Raw genomic sequence first — 23,400 nt, forward strand, 5'->3', positions numbered from 1 at the left:
TGTGTGTGTGTATGTGTTCATGCCTGTGTGTGCATGCATGCATTTGTAAGTTTGTGCCTGTGTATGCTGTGTGCATGTGTGAGCGTACGTGAATGTGTTTGTGCCTGTGTGCCTGCCTACATACGTATGTGTGCATGTTTGTGTGATGGGTGAGGGGGTGCGTGAGGAGCCAATTAGAGAGTACATTGCGTTGGTGATCTAACAGGTAAACAGCTAACACGTTGCTATTAAAAATGGGAGAAATCATGCTTCAATTACTAAGGAGCAGGGATATGACATTAGTGATGGGTATTCCGAGTCTTTTCGGTGAGCCAGATCTTTTGGCTCAGCTCACCTAAATGAGGCATTCATTTGGCTACCAAACAGCTCTTGGTTCAGTGGTGCTTAAAATGTGATGAAAAGACATGAAAAATAGCACATTTCTAATGTAAAGCCTAAAGGGTTGCCTACCATTATGTCAGATCATGAAATTTTAGTTCAAATACTACATTTCACCTGACTAAATTTTGCGTGGACCAGAATGAGGCTCTCTCCCCACTACGTATTGTTCCTGCAGTGAGGACTTACCATCTTCAGATAATGTTTTTATAATGTTTCTACAGATCATCATTTTATGGTGCTCAAAAATCAGTAGCAGTAGTATACAAATCAGGGACTCAAATCAGGGATTGAACGGCTCTCTCTCTTGATTCGGTTCCCTTCGTTCTCCAAAAGATATCTGGTCAAAAAGAGCTGTTTGTTCGCAAATGATTCATCACTGTAAGACGTCATCCAGGGCTCTGACACAATTCATCCTGATTAGCCCTGATAGGTGTTGTTTATGACCCATTTAAAGAAGCATAGCACTAACTCTGACAGAGAGGACGGAGACAAGGCTAAGCACACACAGAAACATTATACCACATGCAGGCAAGCATACGCACACATCCAGATGGACTTACTCACGTACTCTCACACACACACACACACATGGACTTACTCACATACTCTCACACACACACACACACACCCATGCATGGTACTCTCACACACACACATGCACACGCACACACACACAACATCCTACAGTAGTGTACATGGTACATGCCTCTGTGTGGCTGCTTGTCCAGTGAGGTATCATGAGTATGTTTTTCACTCAGAGATTAATCCACCCTTGACATTTTACACCATGTTAGCCAGAGATCCCAAGGGACAGCCTGAGAAGAGAGCCTTTAGTTATATCCATTATAGACATGAACCATACCCCTGTACTGTACAAGCAAATGCCTTGGGAGCTGAGCTCTGTAGATTCTTATTTCTCCCCTCCACTCGAAAATGTTGCACCTCTTTAGGTTCTCTGTAGAGCAGATACGGTATAATGTGGAATTGTGCTGATCTTCAATCGTAGGAAATTACTGTGTAGCCTATTCTGCAAATGAACATAACGCCACATTGTACAGCATCTTTTCTCTAAGTCTATTTCAGTTATTGCTGCAAGAATGGTAATGTGTGTGTGATCTAGATCATAGGCTACAGTAGCATAAATCACGTCTGCGCACAGAGAAACTGTGCTATCTGTTTTTGAGGCTTTCAATAAAAAGTGCTCCACGTGATATTTAAGAGCGCAAACCCCATCCAGCTATTTCGATTGATTCAGTGCATTTTGGGCGGATATCGATAGAATAAAATGCCACTTCAAGTTCTTTGAAGAGTGATCTAGCTGCGCCAAACCATTCGCTTTTTCCTTGCTGGTCTGGGGAGCAACACAAGATGGGAAAGCTCTCCAATCTCCGCGTGCTCAGTGGGACGCTCGACTGAACAGCGACAGTGCTGGAGATAGCGCTGTCTGCGGCTGTGCCCTCTGCCACTGTCCGTGGTCCTGAAGTCAAATGCGTCCCCTCTCACTCACAAGGGCGATGTAAAGCGCCGCTGTTCTGCACGCTCCTCTTCACAAAATTGGCGGTATAGGCGGAGGACTTGAATCGGGGCTTTTTCGCTTCAGCTTATTCAACTAACGAGCATCAAGCTATGATTGGTAGGCTACCATGTTCTCTGCTTCTTCCCGGAGAGTGCGCACGGAAAAGTGTGGACAAATTAAATATCTTTAGTAGGCGAAACATTTAACTTTTACTGGAGATGCTGGGTTTAACTTTATTTTCTTTTAGTWATTTTTTCTCTTCTTAAAGGTGTATCTTCCAGAGTTTGGGTCTATTATTCCAATTGCACTCGCTGCTGGATGTATGTTACAATACATAATTATGTTTTTGATCTACCTGCAGCATTTGGAAGTTGATTGAAATTACTCTCACTGCCGTGGACGACTATGAGTAGCCTATTGGCAACAATAGAAGGCAAAATAATTTCGTGAAAAAAAATTCAAGGCTTCTTTTTCACACATCAACTACCTATTGTTATCTTATCTACGGGAAATAAGGGATCGTCTGAGTCATGTATCAGATTGATTTGTGTGTACAAATCACATCGCTCGCGCTGCTCCGAAGTCACCCGTACTGAAAATGGTGTCGTTTCTAACTGCTTTTACGTACAACAACAGCAACTGAAGGGGGATTCTATTTTTATCTGGAGCCTGTTGGTTTTATCCAATGGTCAATCTGGAAGTTATTGGATCCTGTGTTTAATCCATTCTACTGGGTTTGGATCTCTGTTGATCCTGACTCCAACTAGTGGAACCGAACATTTCAACGCGGTGAGTCTATAATGCCCAATGTATTCACTGTAAAACTCATCCTAAAACCTCATGTGTTTTTTCATTGTAAACACATCTTGTTTTTATTGGGGGGTTCTCTTACTTAAAATACTGACATTCTGCAATGTATGTAAGAAATGTAATAATAGACAGAACATTATCCAGTGTTAAATCAACACTTGTCCATTGTCTATATGGGTCCACACTTTTCAGTGTTAAATTAACAGTGTGATAAGCATTATTTTCATATTTCCCAGAGTGCCATGCCTTTCAGTGAATTGTAAAGCTACAAACCTTGACTGTATTTGTTAATGACAGAGACATGATTGTTGCATTCATCAAATAAAATTTCCTGGCCTTCAACAAATGAGATCCTATGCAAATATGTTATCATAAGACGTAATTAACACACTGAAACACTTTTTTCATAAGATCTTATTTTGAGGGCCGCATTTTTACCTAATACAGTGGCCTGAAATTCATGGTTTTCATGCTACATCAGGCCTGCAAATCACATTATGCTGGCTTGGAAAGTGATGTGTAATACCTATTGGAATACAGCCAGAGTGGGGATATTCAACATTATGAATCTTTATTCACCCACAACCTGCATTTAGAAAGACTGCCAATCCGGCCCATTTAAAATGACTAAACCCAAATCAAAACTGTGTAGAAAGTATAACGGACCTACATTCATACAGTTTCAGTGGGGCCCTCTGAACCTCATTGAAGATCAAATGCAGCACCCAGAGAAAAATGAATTAAACCATCTAAACTGGAACAACCATTTCAGTAACGGGTAACATATTTTTTCTCTACCCCATGGCAAAAACTGTGGAATTGCAGGAAATTAGCTTTAAAACTTCAACATTTTCTCTTACCCTCATGACAAAAAGTGTAGAAATGCACATTTTTCTCTCTGCACCATGGCAAAATGTATTGAAATGCAGTAAGTTAGTTTATTTCCCCCCAAAAAACGGTGGGTGGGCCCCTGGAGGTCGGTGCCCCGGGGCTCCAAATGCGGTAGTCTGGCCCTATGGTGCAATAAATCCAGCTAACAGATTGGATTAGATGAGAAATATGTTTGTTATTTATTTTTGAGTAGCATAATATTAATTAACCAATCAATGTACATGCAAAAACATAGATATTGAAACAAACAATTCTAAAAAGCCACCTGCAATAGAGCATGCTGGGAAATATGATAAAGATGAGCATGGTTTTAATTTTACACTGGTTATTAACACCAACACTGGGGTTATTTTACATCAGTGAGTGTTAAATTAATTATGTTAGTGTTAAATTAACACCTGGATCAACACACTTGACCCGTGTTAAATTTAACACTAAGTGTTGAATTAACACTTGAGAATTTGCTGTGTTAGATTGTAAATCTTTTCTGGGATTGTGTCCGTTGCTGTGGATACTTCTAACTGAAAATATCCCATTCTATTTGCATGATATCATCAGCATGTTAATTTGGCCTTCGTGCTGCACAGACTGGGAATGGAATGGGCAAAGTAAATGCAACTTCGACCCTTTCCTTGACTGCAACAGGAATACCGCGGCGAAGGATGGGCTTTCTCTTTCCAACAACCTGCATTGTCCTCCTCGTCCTCCACGCCACCTTGTCACCAGCCTCCCTCAGTCCCGAGGATTACGCCGCGGACGAGGCAGAGCGAACTGCCAACAGCGACAACATCATTTTCGACGATTACCGGGGGAAAGTTTGCGTGGACGACAGTGGCTTTGTTTACAAACTGGGGGAGCGTTTCTTCCCGGGACACTCGAACTGCCCATGCGTGTGCACTGAGGATGGGCCAGTGTGCGACCAGCCGGAGTGCCCCAAGATACACCCTAAGTGCACAAAAGTGGAGCACAATGGATGCTGTCCTGAATGCAAGGAAGTTAAAAACTTTTGTGAATACAGGGGGAAAACTTACAAGATCCTGGAGGAATTTAAGGTAGGGATGTTTGGTGTTTATTGTTTTAATTTGCATGGTCTATTGATCAGTCGTTTGTAATCATTTTAAATGTTTAATTCTCATTTGGATGCAATTGTATTTGTACCACAATACACACTATAAGCAGTGTTGCTTAATTAGGTAGGCAGAATGAGCTAAGTGTGACAATTGAATGTGATCAAAAAAATGTAGCAGTGTTGACTGGATAGTCATTCCACTCAAAACATCATGATTTTGTTTTCCCCCAATGTTCTCTGCTCGTCAGAGAATCGACACAGCAAATTCTCCATTGTTAAAGAAAGTCTAAATTAACAGTGTTCAATCAACCATGAAATGATTGAGTCTATGGACCTATATAGACACCGCGACACTGTTAAATTAACACACTCCTTAGTGTGTTATTCAAATATTTCCCAGAGTGCCTTGCCTTTCGAGTAAATTGTAGAGTTACTGTATTTATTAGTGACAGATACATATTTGTTGCATTCATCCATTTACAGTCCTATGGACTTCACCAAGTGACATCCTAAGTGGATATGTTATCTTTCAAAATATATATTTAACACAATATCATACGTATTTCTTAAGACCTTATTTTGAGGGCCTAGCTTCACCCTAGTACAATGGCCTGAAAGTCATACACATCTCATTATCATATTACCCAGCATTCGATATTGCAAACATTTAAAAAAAAAAACAATTATTTCATTAGCTTTGAAACCATGTCTCTGTCACTAACAAATACAGTCATGGGTGGTAACTCTACAATTTACTCGAAAGACAAGGCACTCTGGGAAATATTTAAATAAGACTTTACACTAAGCAGAGTTAACATTTAACACTGTTTTGGTGTAAATATGGGTCCACAGACTCAACATTTTAATTGTTGATTCAACAAGCTTAGTCTTAATTCATTATATTACACTGTAAAAAACATAACTTGTTTTAATGGTAAATTACTGACAAACAGTTACCTGTAAGCTACTGTAATTTTTTTTTACAGCATGTTACTGTACATTATTGTAAAGAAGTGCTTTCTTTACAGTAATGTAGATTTAAACCAAAGTTTATTGGAATTTACAGTAACATAAGTTACCTTAAAAACAAGTTACAATTTATACAGTGTATAATAATGGCGCCGGAGGGCTTGGCTGCCGTTTTACGGGCTCCTAAACAACTGTGCTATTTTGTTAGTTTTTTTTCGCATTGTTTGTAACTCATTTTGTACATAATGTTGCTGCTACCATCTCTTATGACCGAAAAAAGCTTCTGAACATCAGAACAGCAATTACTCACCTAGAACTGGACAAAGATATTTTCTTTAATGAGTCCGACGCAAACTATATACTGCTTTGTCAAGACAAGGCCCAAATCCCACCTTTACTCCACACACATACAAAGCATACAAAGCTCTCCCTCACCCCCCATTTTTGCAAATCTGACCATAATTATATCATCCTGATTGCTGCTTACAAGCAAAAACTAAAGCAGGAAGTACCAGTGACTCACGCAATATGGAAGTGGTCAGATGATGCGGATGCTACAGGACTGTTTTGCTAGCACAGACTGGAATATGTTCCGGGATTCATCCAATGGCATTGTGGAGTATACCACCTCAGTCACCGGCTTCATCAATAAGTGCATTGACAACATCGTCCCCACAGTGACCGTACGTACATTTCCCAACCAGAAGCCATGGATTACAGGCAACATCCTCACCGAGCTAAAGGAGCGAACCATCAAACAGGCAAAGCGTCAATACAGGACTAAGATTGAATCCTACTACACCGGCTCTGATGCTTGTCAGATGTGGCAGGACTTGAAAAATATTACGCACTACAAAGGGAAACCCAGCTGCCCAGTGAAACGAGCTGCCCAGTGAAACAAGCCTACCAGACATGGTAAATACTTTTTATGCTCGCTTCAAGGCAAGCAACACTGAAGCATGCATGAGAGCACCAGCTGTTCCGGCTGACCGTGTGATCACGCTCTCCGGAGCGGATGTGAGTGAGACCTTTAAACAGTTCAACATTCACAAAGCCGCAGGGCCAGAGGGATTACCAGGACTATCAGGGATCAAGGTAAGACCCAGATGCAAACTGTCGAAGTAACACTGTTTATTGTAGCAACAGGGGCAGGCAAAGACAGGTCAAGGCAGGCAGGGGTCGAAAATCCAGGGTAAGGCAAAGGTACAGGATGGCAGGCAGACTCAGGATCATGTCAGGCAGAGAGGTCAGGAGGGCGAGTACAGGGTCATAACAGGCAAAGGTCAAAACCGGAGGACTAGCAAAGAAAGGTTGGGAAACGATAGGCGCTGACAGGAAAAACGCTGATAAATTTGAACTAACGAGACGAAGAGCACAGGTATAAATACACAGGGGAAAATTGGGAAGATGGGTGACACCTGGATGGGGTGGAGACAAGCACAAGGACAGGTGAAACAGTACCCCCCGTCTAGGGACGTCACCAGGCGTTCCACCTAGGCGGATGTCTGGTTGACTGGGGTGCTGGCGGAGAAAGTCGGCGATGAGGGCCCGGTCCAAGATGTCTTTAGCGGGAACCCAGCACCTCTCCTCCGGGTCATAACCCTCCCAGTCAACCAGGTACTGGAAACCCCTGCCCAGTGGTCGAACCATCAGGAGGCATCTCACCGTGTATGCTGGCTGGCCCTCGATGACATGCAGGGAAGGGATGGGCCTAGAAACAGAAGACAAGGGGCAGTCAGAGATGGTTTTGACTCTAGACACAGAAAAGGTAGGAAATATACGGAGGGTACAGGGCAACAGAGGACGAACAGCAGATGGGTTAGTAATCTTGTAGCGGGGGGAACAGGTCTCAGCTTCCTTGGGTGTAGCCATGGCCCTAAAGCTACGTGCCAGTGCCTCAGACTTGACCTTCTTGGATACCAGTCGGTGCTGCAGAAGCGAAGTGACCTGGGCCTTACTGAACCCCTCCCGGAGGTCCTGGTACTCTGCGGAGCTGGTGTAGAGGTCCGGGGCAATTTCCAAGCCCCCAGGAAGACGTCCCGGGGCAGGCAGAGCTGACTTCAGGCAATGAGTGTGGCAGGACGGGCTCCAGCCCACAATGGCACCAGTAGCCCAGTCAATGGAGGGAGTGTGTCACTGGAGCCAAGAGAATCCCAATACCACGGGGACCTGCGGAGACTCAACCAGCAGGAATTGAATAGCCTCGCTGTGGTTCCCCGACACTCGTAGGCTGATGGGGGTGATCTGGTGGGTGACCCGGCCTATAGAGCGCCCGTCCAGCGCTCTAACACCATGGGGATGGAGAGGGGTTGAGTGGGGATTGCCCAGCTCGGACGCCAGGGTAAGACTCACTTCGGCCCCCGAGTCGATGAGTACCCGGAGAGACTTGGACTGGTCGCCCTACAGCAGGGTGGCATAGAGTGGGGGCGAATAAGCTAGCTCCAACGAATAAGCTAGCTCTCTTGAAGGGACAAGTAGACACAAAATGACCGGCAGTACCGGAATACAGACAACTCTGCGTCTCAAGTTTGTGTACTCGTTTGGCTGAGAAAGGCCCAGCAAGTTCTGGAATCTCGATCATTTCAATCCGGGGGAGGTAAGCGAGGTTCTCGGAATACCGGGGTGACGGCGCTGCTACCAGCCGGATTACAGAGGGGCTCGGTGGTTACCGTCGTGGTCGGCTGCCTAGTAGGCAACCCACGGACTTGCTCCCGCAAAATGTCCAATGCTTGGTCATGACGATCGGCCGTGGCCTGGAACCCCTCCATCATGCCGCAAAGCAACTCCTTGTGCATACCAATGGTGGCTCCCTGGGAGGAGATGGCGTAGCAGAGCTGATCGAAGACTGCTGGGTCAGTCATGGCCAGTTCGTACTGTCAGGGATCAAGGTAAGACCCAGATGCAAACTGTCGAAGTAACACTGTTTATTGTAGCAACAGGGGCAGGCAAAGACAGGTCAAGGCAGGCAGGGGTCGAAAATCCAGGGTAAGGCAAAGGTACAGGACGACAGGACGACAGGGTCAGGACAGGCAAAGGTAAAATTACCGGGAGGACTATCAAAGAGACGCTGGGAAACGATAGGAGCTGACAGGAAAAACGCTGGTAAGCTTTAATGAACAAGACGAACCGACAACAAACAGAGAACAACTGGCAAATGTCTTCATTGACATTTTCAACCTGTCCCTGAACGAGTCTGTACTACCTACATGTTTCAAACAGACCACCATAATCCCTGTGCCCAAGAAAGCAAAGGTAACCTGCCTAAATGATTACCGCCCTGTAGCACTCACGTCCGTAGCCATGAAATGCTTTGAAAGGCTGGTCATGGCTCACATCAACACCATCATGCAGGAAACCCTAGACATACTCCAATTCGCATACCGCCCCAACAGATCCACAGATGACACAATCTCAATCGCACTCCACACTGCCCTTTCCCACCTGGACAAAAGGAACACCTACGTGAGAATGCTATTCATTGACTACAGTATTCAACACCATAGTGTTGCTGTTAATTGACTGTGTCCACATCACCAACAAACTTTCATGGTCCAAACACACCAAGACAGTGTGAAGAGAGCACAACAACACCTTTTCCCCCTCAGGAGTCTGAAAAGATTTGGCATGGGTCCCCAGATCCTCAAAATGTTCTGCAGCTGCACCATCGAGAGCATCCTGACCGGTTGCATCACCGCCTGGTATAGCAACTGCTCGGCATCTCACCGTAAGGCGCTACAGAGGGTAGTGCGTACGGCCTAGGACATCACTGGGGTCAAGCTTCCTGACATCCAGGACCTATATACTAGGTGTTGTCAGAGGAAGGCCCCCAAAATTGTCAAAGACTCCAGTCACCCAAGTCATAGATTGTTCTCTCCTCTACCGCATGGCCAGCAATACCGGAGCGCCAAGTCTAGGACCAAAAGGCTCCTTAACAGCTTCTACCCCCAAGCCATAAGACTACTGAACAATTAGAAATAGCCACCCGGACTATTTCCGTTGACCACCCCCTTTGTTTTTACACTGCTGCTACTCGCTGTTTATTATTTATGCATAGTCACTTTACAATTACAATTACCTCGACGTTGACTCGGTACCGGTACCCCCTGTATATAACCTCGTTATTGTTATATTATTTTCTTGTCTTACTTTTTATTTTACTTTTACTTCAGTTTATTTTGTCAATATTTTCTTAACTCTATTTCTTGAACTGCATTGTTGGTTAACACCTGTTGTATTCGGTGCATGTGACAAATACGTTTTGATTTGATTTGATAGTCATAGTGCAACATGAACTCATTAACTTATTGCATTATTTGACATCTGTCCTATTTACCTAATACGCCAGATTTTGACTTCAGCAGAAACTTCAAATTGGGAATAGGAGTCATTTGCCAGTCAAAATTATGCCATAATATCCCCAAACTGTTTACATAGCAAGAACCTTGAAATGTTAAGGTTAGGTAAGAACCCTGAAAAGGTTAAGGTCCTTTTATTTGGTTTTTCAAAATTCAAAATGATAAATAATTATAACAATAAGCTATCAAGTCAAATTAGGCAAACCAAATGGTAATCTAATCAAACAAAAGCAATCTGTCCATCAGTCAGTCCACAATGTGTCTGTGTCTTTGTGTTGTGGGCGGGGTCTGGGCTGGGCTGGCAGTTGCTGGATGGAGGTGGCAGTTGTGGTTGGTCACTGCTGTGTCCAGGGTTGTTGCTGTTGTTGGGGCCAGGACTGGACTGGAAGTCATGTTGGTGCTGGGACCAGGGTGGAAAACTGGAGACCAGTAAAAAACAGGAACAAGGAACTGGGGCTGGTTCAGGTGCTGGATTGGGATCTGGGTCTGTAGAGGGGAGGAAGGACAACCTGAGGAGCAAGCAAAAACACAAAGGTGCCTTAGACCCAGAGGCCCATGGTGTTACTTTCCTGTGGCCTGATCACCAGGTGAAGGTTTGATCTTTGGTCCCTCCTCTTCGTCTGGTGGTCTGGTGCTGGGACTGGTGCTGGAAACCGTGTACTGAGTTGGTGCTGTAACTGGGCCTGCAGAGGGGAGAAAGGACAACCTGAGGAGGAAGCAGACACACAAGGGAGCCCTAGACCCGGATGTCAATGGTGGCACTCCCCTGGTCCGCTCACTCCGGGTGAAGGTTAGATGTTGGGTCCCTCCTCTGTACCTCTTCCAGTATTCTAGTGCTGTGACTCGGTCTGGTGCTGGAACTGGTGTTGAATCTGCAGAGGGGAGGTTAAAGTTGGGGTTAAGGTTAGAGGAGAGGCTGGGCCTGAACCTGGTGGCAGAGGGAAAGATGTAAATGTGCACGTCTTATGATGCAGAAAATCATGGTATCTTGTATTCAGGCCTACGCCTACTCTGTGGATTAGAAATGGACAAAATGGGATTATATTAGATAATCTGGTCGGCGTCTAGCCTATGTATTTATCCATCCTCCAGGCCAAGATTTTCAAGCGTCTCAAGCATCTTGGCTGTGACAGTGGGGGCGTAACGGATATGGCTGATTAGTAATGACACTTTGTGCTGCACATCTACAGGCACCTCACACTTTATCAATGGGCTTGGAGATTCCCCAAGCACATTCATCAATGGCAAACTGAATGCTTTGAGCCATGGTTGGAGCTGTACCACGCTTGAGGTAGGCTGGCCTACTATACTGGCCTATTATACTGGATAAAATCTACGCATACCCAGCCCTACCTTAAGGCCTGAACTGGGCTGATATATTTATATGATGATTAATCATGGCAATTAGTCGTGTTGGTCGGACATTACATGATGGAAGAGGCTGAAGCACATTGTCAGTGTTGGAGAGGTATATGTCAGTCGGGTGAGAGCCAGAGAAGATGGCAGAGTCATATATTTATTGTTCTGTAGTTGCCATGGCACCAGCCTAAACAGAGAGCTTAAACAGAGAACTCCTGTAAATGTGTACATATTTAATTATTTGTTATTTGTTTTTTATCAGCTGTTTTGTTTTTGATAACATTGAGTTTTAGTGCATATTTCTGGTGGTTTTTACCCACAGATTTGCTGATAGACTGGCAGGTCAACTATTTTTGGCTTGGTTAGCTAGCCAATTGTTTTTGTTCGAATGATGCATCTGGACACTGTACCAGCTTTTTTGTTTCACCTGGCTGCTGGTTCCTGATCTTTTGAAAACATCAATTTAAGAGTCACCTGAAGCCTGAGAAGAATGGGAGATGCAGTAAATTAATGCAGTACTGAGGCAGAGGGTTTGTGGTTGGGACGACTGGCTAGTACTCTGAACTGTGTGTGGTGAGCTTTCTGGCACCAAGAGCTGCTGATGCGTTACCCAACTAGGTGCCATACATTGTGAAGGAGGATAAGTCCAGTAGCTACACGACTCATGCTAGTTCCCAGAGTAGCCTTCTACATGATTGTCACCAGACTCTTCATCAACCATCTCCCTGACCATACTTCCTCTGATCAAGCCATGAACTTCCCATCTCTATCTTTGGAGGATGGACTCAAAGACATGGCCTATTGGTTACCTAACTATAGCTAAACTACTCATGATGATGTATTGCTTGTTTATTTTTTGCTTTTGAATCGCATTAAGATTGTTATGAAAAGTGCTGTAGAAATGTGCTAAATTATTATTATTATTATTATTATTATTTAGTCTTGGTATGGACATGTCTTGTCTATACTGACCAATAGTGATTCTTATCAGTGGCTTGTAAACATTACCTACAGTATATTGTAGCGCTGCTCATTTAATTTTGCTATGAGAGAGTCAGTTAAACCTACAGATTGGAAGAGTAGGATTGAGTCAAGAATAAGTCGATTTTCGCTTGCATAGATAGACCAATTTTTCACTCACATACTGTTGCCTATATCCCCCAGCAGTGTTTAATAGAACTCTGTCGGATAATGCAGCAATCATTCTAAGCATGAGAAGGAATTGTACCAACTTTTATCTCAGAACATATCTTAGACCTGTGACAGGAGGAACACCTGGGGGATACACAATGAGCTGAATACAGTACAGTAGCTCTGACATGACAAACATAAACAAAATCATGCAGAGATATGCCCTAAATAGTCATGCATATTGGGACTGTAATGCCTTTTTTTACTGATGTGAAATAGGAAATGTTATATTAGAAACAGTAGGCTAGCTAGATGAGCAGCTTAATCCCACGGTGCCTCTCTAATCTGCTGTTAGAGCATTGTTTTTCTCTCCCTGTCAATAAAAAACAATATACACAATTTACAGGGTTCATATTTGTTATTATAAACTGGGTGGTTTGAGCCCTGAATGCTGACTGGCTGACAGCTGTGGTATATCAGACCCTATACCACCGGTATGACAAAACATGTGTTTTTACTGCTCTAATTACATTGGTAACCAGTCTATAATAGCAATAAGGCACCTCAGGAGGTTGTGGTATATGGTCAATATACCACAGCTAAGGGTTGTGTTGTACATAAGAACAGCCCTTAGCCCTGGTATATATCAAGACTTATTTCTTAATTATAGTGTCAAGAAACATACCAACCCTTATGCAGTATCATATCATTCCTAGTATATCTTGTGTAAATTCCTCCAGTGAAGATGTGTATAGATCAAATCCAATTTTATTTGTCACATGCACCGAATACAACAGGTGTAGACCTTTCCGTGATATGCTCACTTACAAGCCTGTAACCAACAATGCAGTTTTAAGAAAATAATGAAGCTATATACAGGGGGTACTGGTACTGAATCAATGTGTGTGCTTACAGGTTAGTCGAGGTAAAGTGACTATGCATAGATAATAAACAGCCAGTAGAGGTGTCTAAACAAAGGGGGGGGGGGGGTCAATGCAAATAGTGCAGGTGGCCATTTGATTAATTGTTCAGCGGTCTTATTGTTTGGGGTTGGATGCTGTTATGGAGCCTTTTGGACCTAGACTTGGCACTCAGGTACCGCTTGCCGTGCGGTAGCAGAGAGAACAGTCTATGACTTGGGTGACTGGCCTCCCTCTGACAACACGTAGTATATAGGTCCTGGATGATGAACTAGGCCGTACGCACTACGCTCTGCAGCGCCAAGCAGTTGCCATACCAGGTGGTGATGCAACCGGTCAGGATGCTGTCAAGGGTGCAGCTCTAGAACTTTTTGAGGATCTGAGTACCCATGCCAAATCTTTACAGTCTGAGGGGGAAAAGGTGTTGTTGTGGCCTCTTCACGACTTTCTTGGTATGTTTGGACCATGATAGTTTGGTGGTGATGTGGAAACCAAGGAACTTGAAACTCCCGCCCTGCTCCACCTCAGCTCCATCGATGTGAATGGGAGCGTGTTCAGCATTCCTTTTCCTGTAGTCCACGATCATCTCCTTTGTCTTGCTCACGTTGAGGGAGAGGTTGTTGTTGTGGCATCACACTGCCAGGTCTCTGACCTCCTCCCTATAGGCTGTCCAGAGTTGGGTAGGTTACTTTCTAGATGTAATCCATTACAGTTACCTGTCCAAAATTGTAATCAGTAACGTAACTTTCAGATTACCCAAACTCAGTAATGTAATCTGATTACATTCAGTTACTTTCAGATTACTTTCCCCTTAATAGGCATTAGAAGAAGACAAAAATCGGTATGTTACCGATTTTTGGTATGTTATCAATTGAACAACATCTTTTGCAAGATAAATTTATGTTAAAGTTTATATTGCTGGCCATATATTTTTTTTATTTAACCTTTATTTAACTAGGCAAGTCTTACTGTAAATTGGACAGTGTAGTTAGATTAACAAGAATTTAAACTTTTGCCCATATCAGACATGTCTATTTCCCGGGATTTTTGTTTTGTTTCTTACAACCTCATGCTAATCACATTAGCCTATGTTTGCTCAACTATCCCGTTGGGGGGGGACCGATCCTTTAAGAACATATTCTTATTTACAATGACGGCCTACCCCGGCCAAACCCTTGCCTGGACGACGGATGGTTGTGATACAGCCTGGAATCAAAAAAGGGTATGTAGTGATGCCTCTAGCAATGAGATGCAATGCCTTAAACCACTGCGGAAGCCCAAATATATGGATGTAAAAAAATTGCTTTATGGGTTGGTTATGTAGGCATCTTCTAACCCATCACTTTCTACCACATATAATGATATGATTAAATGATATCTTTACATTAAAATCTGAATTCCAGTCATTCCAATAAATGTTGTACCCCTTGATTTTCAAGAATAGGACTTTGAAATATGGAAGTCTAGATTAGCCAAATTGTTTTACCTCAGCATAACCCCAAAATCTAAGGACTTATTAGCCAGCCGTACTCTGTTGTTTATGATTTTGTTGTCATGGAGGACTGATTGGGCTCAATGATTCAAGTTGAAAAATAAATGCTGCGCTCATGGAATGGCCTGCTTTGAGCGCAACTTAAAAGTGGTATTAACATGTGGAAAAAATGAATGCAATATGCTGCATTTGCAATAGGCCTATTGTTTACCTTTTTGTTGGTGACACTTTTATCTTGTTTAAAGGGCAAATCCACAGATGAAACAATAACAAAATGGTTGCCCTGCCTCTGTTTTTGGTAAAAAGCTGAGGGATGGGCCATGAGAAATGAACCACTCTCAGATTAATAGACAGAGCTATCGATGCAAGGACAGACAGTCCATGATATAAAATGTATTGTTTTAACCATGTTATGAGGCTATACAGTGTTTGTTTACATTTACAATGTTTACAAACTTCGGAGAAAAACAAGCTTACAGTTGAAGTCGGAAGTTTACATACACCTTAGCCAAATACATTTAAACACAATTCCTGACATTTAATCCCAGTACAAATTCCCTGTCTTAGGTCAGTTAGGATCACCACTTTATTTTAAGAATGTGAAATCTTGGTTCCAGGAAGATTCCTTTTGGTTTTCCACAGATGGTTTTACATGGAACTAAAAAGGGTTATCCTATGGGTACAGCCGAATAATTGTCCTTCGAGTTTTGGGTAGTTTCCATTATACTTTAGTATTCATTGTGCTTGCAGTTGCCAATGGCATTAATTTCCTTTTCATGTAATGTGTCCAATCATCAACTTGTGTGATGGTTAGCATTAAATCAAATTATACAAATGTTCCATTTCCGTTCCCCAGCAAACCATGGTCCCTAAAGTTTGATATAAAAGTTAGACAGTAGCTAGGTTTCAATCCAATTGGCAAAATATTTTCATGCAAATATTCTAGAATCTGCATAAAGAAAATATGCACATTTTCCAACCAAAGGTGTGTTTCCACCAAATGGACTTGTTGTGGATAAAGATCAGTGCGTGATGACGTAGTGCACACACAAAAAGAATGATGTACCGAATAAAAATCTAAAGTTCAATGTGTTTCCATCACTTTTTCAACTACCGATAGTTTTTTCACAAAACTGTTGCGTTAAATAGCAAATGTGCATACTCTGGCTTTGGTCTTGGAACCTGCGCACTAGCCAACAGCTAGCAGATACAGTGCGGGTAGGCCGTGCGGGTTAGCTAGTCTACAAAATGAGATTATTATGGATGAGAGCGAGAATATTATTATTTGTCAAATAGCAGTCAAGCATCGCTCGTCATGTCACCAGAATAAGACTCTCAATAGTTATTGGAAAGCAGCATCAAGCTCATCACCGTGTACTTTCACCACCCTGTGAAGTTCATCATAACTTATTTTATCTGTAGCCTAATAAATAGCATGGTTTCCCAAGTAGTGGGAGGACCACACACCATATTGTTGCGTGACTTCAAATTTACTTTGTTTCCACCGCCATTTCTCGTATAATTAATTTTACTAACACAAAAAGATCCCACCATGTCGAACTAACAAATTATCTGTCGACATTTATAAAATTACACCGAAACTTCCTGTTTCCATCACAGGTTTTTTTATATATATAAGAAATGACTTTACTTGCATAAAAACTGTGAATGGAAACGTGGTTAGTGGGCACCAAACTGTGTCAGTTTTAGTCTGACAAGCAAACTTTGTAATTTTTGTTTGTAAGAAATCTCATCTCTCGAATAGCTCAGTTCATTGATTTGATTATACTATTTTCCATATTCCACCTTTGTCCTTGATCACATTCTTCAACTCAATTCAATTCAATCACAATGTGACTGCTCACCCCAGTGAAACACCTGCCACTAATTTTAGACTGCATATCATTTACAAGGCTTTTAGATCTCCAAAAAGAGCATGACATTAGCTAATTAGTATGGGGGACTTAAGTAAAGCAGTGTGTTGCTAATAAGGTTGTGAGCGATCAGCCCTTTAAACCTGTGTACTTAATCCATTGTGATCAGTGACTGGGGGCGCGTCCCATGGCACCTTATTCCCTTTATAGTGCATTACTTTTGACCAGGGCCCATAGGGTATTGCACTATAAAGGGAATGGGGTGACATTTGGAACTCAGCCTGGCTGGATCGGTGTTGAGCGGACGAAGCCTCTTAGGCCTGTATTGGGATGCAGATCCATGCTCCCCTCAGGGAGAGAGAGGCCTGTAAGTAAAGCCTGCTGGTTTGATGTGAGATCAAGTCCATCAATAGTGCAGCTCACCCTCACATCCCCACTAACCTTGAGTGGCAGGGCCCGGCGAGAGGGAAGGACATTTCACACCTCTTGAAAAACCATTCATTTGTTCCAATTGATTTTCTCAACTGAACAGAGAAATTACAGGGGGAGGCAGACCACAGAGGGGAAACTGTGGATGGTCAATGAAAATCGCCATTTTCAGATAGTTTAGATAAATAATTGATGTAGCAAAGAATTCCCATTGACCACAGCTTTGAAGCTTTGATCAGATCACTGTTTTGGGGTTGTTGATCAGTGACAGGCATCTGATGACTTGAGGAAGCTAAAGTCATAATCACCACAGTTGTGCCAGAATGAAAGTGCCTATTTATGAAATTATTAAAGACATGAAAGCATAATTTCTCTTTGAATTACTGTATAAAACGATGACTGCATAGTGCCCAGCAGAGTAAACAAAAAATTGAAGGGTGTCGGTAGCTTCTGATCAAAGCCCCAATTAAGAGGATGCTGACAGGGCTGGCTGGTTAACCTTTGGCGTGGGCTGCGGTGGCATTTCCTTGGCCATCGTCCTGGCTCTTTATGCATAGCTCCGCATTTACTGAACACAGCAGGCGGGGAAGGAGTCCAACAGAGATCTATATCTTTAAGACCCACAAGGCAGGTTCAATCTCTTTAAGGTTGGAGATCTCTCTGATATCTCTTCTAAACAACACACAAAACATTAGAGAAACACTGGGGTTTTGGAACACAAGCAGTATATCTAAGACCCACAAGGCAGGTTTCATCTCTGTAAGGTTGGAGATATCTCTGAGGGTTGATTCACACTACTGTGCCAAGTGCCAGGCCGAGCTAAGCCATGATGCACTGGCCTGGTTAGGCATTCAACATAGTTGCTGGAACCGTGCTGGAAAGGACAATGTAGGAAGGATGTATCGGAGCCAGGATGTGAAAAGGGTATTATATTTCTCCTAAACACAGGCCAAGAGAGAAACACTAAAGTTTTGATCTCACAGATCAGACTGTATCACCACCTTGTCCAACATTTTATGTGTCTCATAGTTACTAATTCACTGATCATGGAATAGGGAATGTGATCAATCTTTTGTGCAAGTGTCTCAGGGTTACATTCTGTATAGATGTAGGATCTTCATTTGATCACTATTTTGTTGATGAGAATTTCCTTGCACAGCAGGAAATGTCAACTTGTAGTCTATTCAAGGTTTAAAAAGGCTTTTAAAGTTTGTAACTTCCACTTTAAAATGTCATACTTAATTTGCCCTAATGTAAAATGTATCAACTACTACAAAAAATGTCCATTAATTGTAATCAACATAATAATTCACATTTACTGTTGCTGTATTATTTTCCTGCTTGAGAAAACTGGCTCAAATTAAGATACTACATCTGTAGATACCTTGTCAGTAATAAAACTATTTGATAAGTAAGGACTCTCTAACCATTGATTGATCACGGACGATGCCCTGTAATCTGTTAAGAAATATGATCCAGCCTTAAAGACCTCATTCATCAGAAAGTGAATCTTTCCATCCACAGAATGCTGAGTCAGTCTCTATTGGGCAGTGGTCCATTTTTAATATGGATGTAATGTAGTTGATGTGGAGCTACTTTATTAGCCTGATGGACAGTTATGTGGTTTGGTGATGGGGACGGTAGAGTGAAAACACTAGTAGTTCCATAGAAAAATAATCATGTTTTTGAGTTAGTCTGTAGAAATAGAATCATATTACTATGGGTGGGTCTTTACTGCTGTGTTATATTCAGTATTATAGCGCACTCTAAGTACAGTTTCATTTCAGATGCATGTAATGTAGAATATAACACAGATATATACAGTATATTTATAAGAAAGAGAGATAGTATACAGTATGTATATAAGACAGTATGAGAGAGTTGTGCCACTCAACCTCGGTAGGTGTTTCACCTACAGGGTTCCCCGTCCGACGAGGAAGGGACCAGTCCGCCCGCCGTCGCGCCCGTACTACCCCCGGTCCTACCCCCAGCCTCTGCAGCGCAGCTCCAATCAAGAACCAGGAAATATAGGGTGAGTTCAGATCCCAGGCCATAGATATAAAACAACTGTTCTATATCTATGACCCAGGTGAGAAGAACAGGACTCGACAGGCTGTAGGGCTGAAATCCGATCAATCCCCATCCCATTCGTGCTCCTGACTGAGATCTCTAGGGGAGAGGGGTGAGAGATGGGCTGAGAAGGACCTTAAAGACATTTGTTGTTGGGTCCCCATCCATTCAAAAATGACACAAAAAGCAACTGTAGTCTTACAAGCTACACTGATTTATTTTGTTTCTACATAACGTTGATGCTCTTAAATATATGCTGAGTGTAAAAAAACATTATCAACACCTGCTCTTTCCATGACATAGACTGACCAGCTAAATCCAGGTGAAAGCTATGATCCCTTATAGATGTAAATGGTTAAATCCACTTCAATCCATGTAGATAAAAGGGAGGAGGCAGGTTAAACAAGACAGGTTAAAGAGGGTGAATGGGCAAGACAATATTTATGTGCCTTTGAACGGGGTATGTTAGTAGGGGACAAGTGGACCGGTTTGTGTCAAGAACTGCAACGCTGCTGGGTTTTTGACGCTCAACAATTTCCCATCTGTATCAAGAATGGACCATCACCAAAAGGACATCCAGCCAACTTGACACAACTATGGGAAGCATTGGAGTCAACATGGGCCAGCATCCCTGAGGAATGCTTTCATCACCTTGTAGAGTCCATGCCCCGATGAATTATGGCTGTTCTAAGGGCAAAAGGGTGGGGGTGGGTACAACTCATCAGCTAACATCACTTCTCGTGAAATTTAAAAAAAGCACATAAAGCACATCAAGGCTTTATTATTAATGTTAAATGACTGATATTATCTCATAGAACAAAACGTATAAGATCTCCTAAGCCTGTGTTAACCTCAGACCATATTTTTGCAGTTTATCCCAAAACCCTATTCTTTCCCCACTATTTTTCCCATAGCTGAACGAACCAGAGGTAACTCCTTTCTGTTTTTTAGGAATACAAGCTGGCGAGCTCTATTACCCACATTGTTACAAGAGACAGATTGGACACAGTTTAATGACATGGGAACCCAAGAGATACAGCTCTGAATCTACTGAATATTAAAGCACAGAATCATAACAGAAGTGACTGCAGTGGAAGTTTCTAAATAAAATGCAGTTATTTACAAATGACACTTTTGGACAAAATGGCAAGGTTTAGGTTAAATTCTGAGGGTTTTATAACTCTCAGCTCTCTCAACTTCCTAGTCTAATGACATTGCAACAGCTTTTTAAACACTGATCAGGCTCATAAGAGTAGTGTCTGACTGCAGTAAAAGTTCCGCAACAAAATGCAGTGCCTTTCAAGATCACGATCACAAATATTACAGGAAAACCAATTTACAAAGTAATGAACCAATATATCCCCCTTTGCACAGCAGAAAATTATAGAATGGAGGACAGAACACACGCTCTTACACACGCGTGTGCACACACACATACACACAAGAACAAACTTCACCGCCCACACTGCACATCCTACACTAATTAGTTACTGTGCTCTTCAGCACTGACACCTATGAAAGGAAACCTTCTATGAAAAGCATCTAAAATGAGTTGCTCAAATTGATTTTCCTATCCAATTTGCCTGAAGAAAAAAGCATTGTTTTAATTTGAAAAGCTGATTAAAAGAAGCAAACAAGTAGGCCAGAGATAACTGGAGTGTTGAACTAGTTTGAGCTAGTTCCCCGCATAACTTACTTTAAATTAATAAACTGAGTGAGGTAAATGAAAGCTAAAAAAGGTTGCCTTGTGTCTTTATCTGACTTTGGATACCCCTTATATCCCCCATCTCCATCTCTCCTCTCCCATCCCTTCATGTCCCATCTCCTATCTCCACCTCTCCTCTCCTCTCCCATCTCCACCTCTCCTCTCCCATCCCTTCATGTCCCATCTCCTATCTCCACCTCTCCTCTCCTTTCCCATCCCTTCATCTCCCATCTCCACCTCTCCTCTCCATACCTTCATGTCCCATCTCTATCCCACCTCTCCTCTCCCATCCCTCATGTCCCCACTCCACCTCTCCTCCCATCCCTTCATGTCCCATCTCCTATCTCCTCTCCCATTCTCCATCTCTCTCTCCATCCCTCATGTCCCATCTCCTATCTCCACCTCTCCTCTCCTCTCCTCTCCCATCCCTTCATCTCATCTCCACCTCTCCTCTCCCATCCCTTCATGTCCCATCTCCTATCTCCACCTCTCCTCTCCCATCCTTCATCTCCATCTCCCACTCTCCTTCCCATCTGTTCATCTCCCATCTCCACCTCTCCTCGCCCATCTTTCATCTCCCATCTTTAATCTCTACCTCACCTCTTCCATCCAACTCCCATCTCCACCTCTCCTCTCCCATCCCTTCATCTCCCATCTCCACCTCTCCTCTCCCATCCCTTCATCTCCCATCTCCAATCCACCTCTCCTCTCCCATCCCTTCATCTCCCATCTACACTCCACCTCTCCTTCGTTCTGTTAATATAAGATGTTGTTTTGACGTAACTTTCCCCATCCCTCTCCCCAAACTACATCCTAATCTACACCCCAGGGACTTCTTGCTCATCTCCCTGATCCCATAGAATAGTCTCAGAGTACAACCACTACAGTCTCTAATGCAGCTTCGACAGTCAGTTCACCCTTATGTGAACCTGAATGGGCTCACAAATCACCATATAGTTTGATCCACAAACACACTAACACACCCCTCGGCATGGCAAAACATGGTCTTGGTGTTTTTCTTTTTTTTGTGAGTTACTGTCGTACTTACATACCGTGGCATGATTAATCCACTTCACCGTACAGTAAATCTCACACAAAAGGTTGCATTCAAAGCACTCTAGCACTGATACAGTAAATACATTGATGGACGAGTGCACTGGCCTGCAATGTATTATTGAGATGCAGGAAGTACAGTATACAGTGTATTCTTCCCGTTAATTTTAAATATACTTTAATTTCAGATGTATCAAATGTATAACAATGCATCCAGTCAAGAAATTGCATTCAATGTGTTTGTCTTGTCATGATTACAGAGAAATATGTAATTATTCCGGGTGATCATGTCAAATAAATTAATCTTACAGTCTTTGTAAGAGACACTGTGACAGCACATGAACATGTACCGCAGGGAAGTAACACAACTTATACAAAGGAAATAAATAATAGCTTCAGTTGAATTCAACCATCCATATCTAATGTATCCCTCAATGAGTAGTGTGCAATTTCTTATTTTGTTTTATCTTCTATCTATGCCATGAAGAAGCAAATGTTTGTTATATGATGGTAAATATAGAGTGCAGTAAAGGCTTGTCAGTGTTTTAACTTCATCACCTCCCCCATAGATTTGGCAGTGGCACCAGATCAAGCAAATTCAGCGAGATCTATCCATGCATTTACATGTACAAGAAAACTGGAGGTATTTTACTGTACATCTAGTGCTGAAAATATATGTCCAAGGTCTCTTACAAATTAAGTTATTTGAATGACCATTGAGTACTGGTAAAAAATATTCCAAAGGAAAGGGGATAGAGAAAGTTACAGGTATGTGGAAAGATCAGTTGCAGGAAAATATGTAAATTAGATAGATAGATATCAAGTAGATTGCACAGTTTGAGGAGTCTGGTGTTGTCTGAAAAACAGAGGAAGCTCTGAATATGACAGGTTTCATGAAAGTCTGTATCATGAAATTGCATGTTACTAGTTACAACTGAGGATGCTTGAGTTGTCTGACACCTCACGTTTACTAAAGGTTCTATAAGACCATTATCCTAGAGCTGCAGTTTTATAACGATTCCATAGACCTTTAAATGCCTTCATGAAAATGTTTCTGCCAGTTTGTGTATAATAAAGTTTTTTTTAAATTATTTATGACAATAAATTACATATATGATAAGGCATTTCTTTGGGGGCCTAGTTATGTCTAGTGATGTTTGATACTGGAGCTCTGAGGCATGCATCAAAATCTCTAAGCAGTATACTTCAAACCACTTTATCAGAAGCATGTGATCAATGACGTCTGAAGCTTAGTTTCATCGAACAACAACCTGATTGGTTTGGAATAGGTTTGGTAGAAGACAAAAAGGCTATGTTGCGCACACGATACGGGGTATGGGACGTCATCTATAATAATTTGGCAGCTCTAAATTCTT

The 23,400-nt window shown here is 42.4% G+C and overlaps 1 protein-coding gene across 2 annotated transcripts in view; it reads left to right on the plus strand.

Annotated features, from left to right (window-relative positions):
• Nucleotides 1-1,807: 1,807 nt before the first annotated feature.
• LOC111959431 (von Willebrand factor C domain-containing protein 2-like) overlaps nucleotides 1,808-23,400 on the plus strand; it is a 38,675-nt gene continuing 17,082 nt past the window's right edge. The window contains exons 1-2 of one of the 2 annotated variants that reach the window (XM_070437647.1): nucleotides 1,808-2,686; nucleotides 4,244-5,084. In XM_070437647.1, coding sequence (XP_070293748.1) covers nucleotides 4,261-4,710 — 450 coding nt within the window. In that variant the 5' untranslated portion in view covers nucleotides 1,808-2,686; nucleotides 4,244-4,260 and the 3' untranslated portion in view covers nucleotides 4,711-5,084. Of the gene's footprint in view, nucleotides 2,687-4,126; nucleotides 5,085-23,400 lie in introns of those variants that run through there. The other variant, XM_023980959.2, reaches the window with a different exon arrangement.

The sequence above is a fragment of the Salvelinus sp. IW2-2015 genome, linkage group LG36 (assembly GCF_002910315.2).
Source record: "Salvelinus sp. IW2-2015 linkage group LG36, ASM291031v2, whole genome shotgun sequence".
NCBI classification, from domain to species: Eukaryota; Metazoa; Chordata; class Actinopteri; order Salmoniformes; family Salmonidae; genus Salvelinus; species Salvelinus sp. IW2-2015.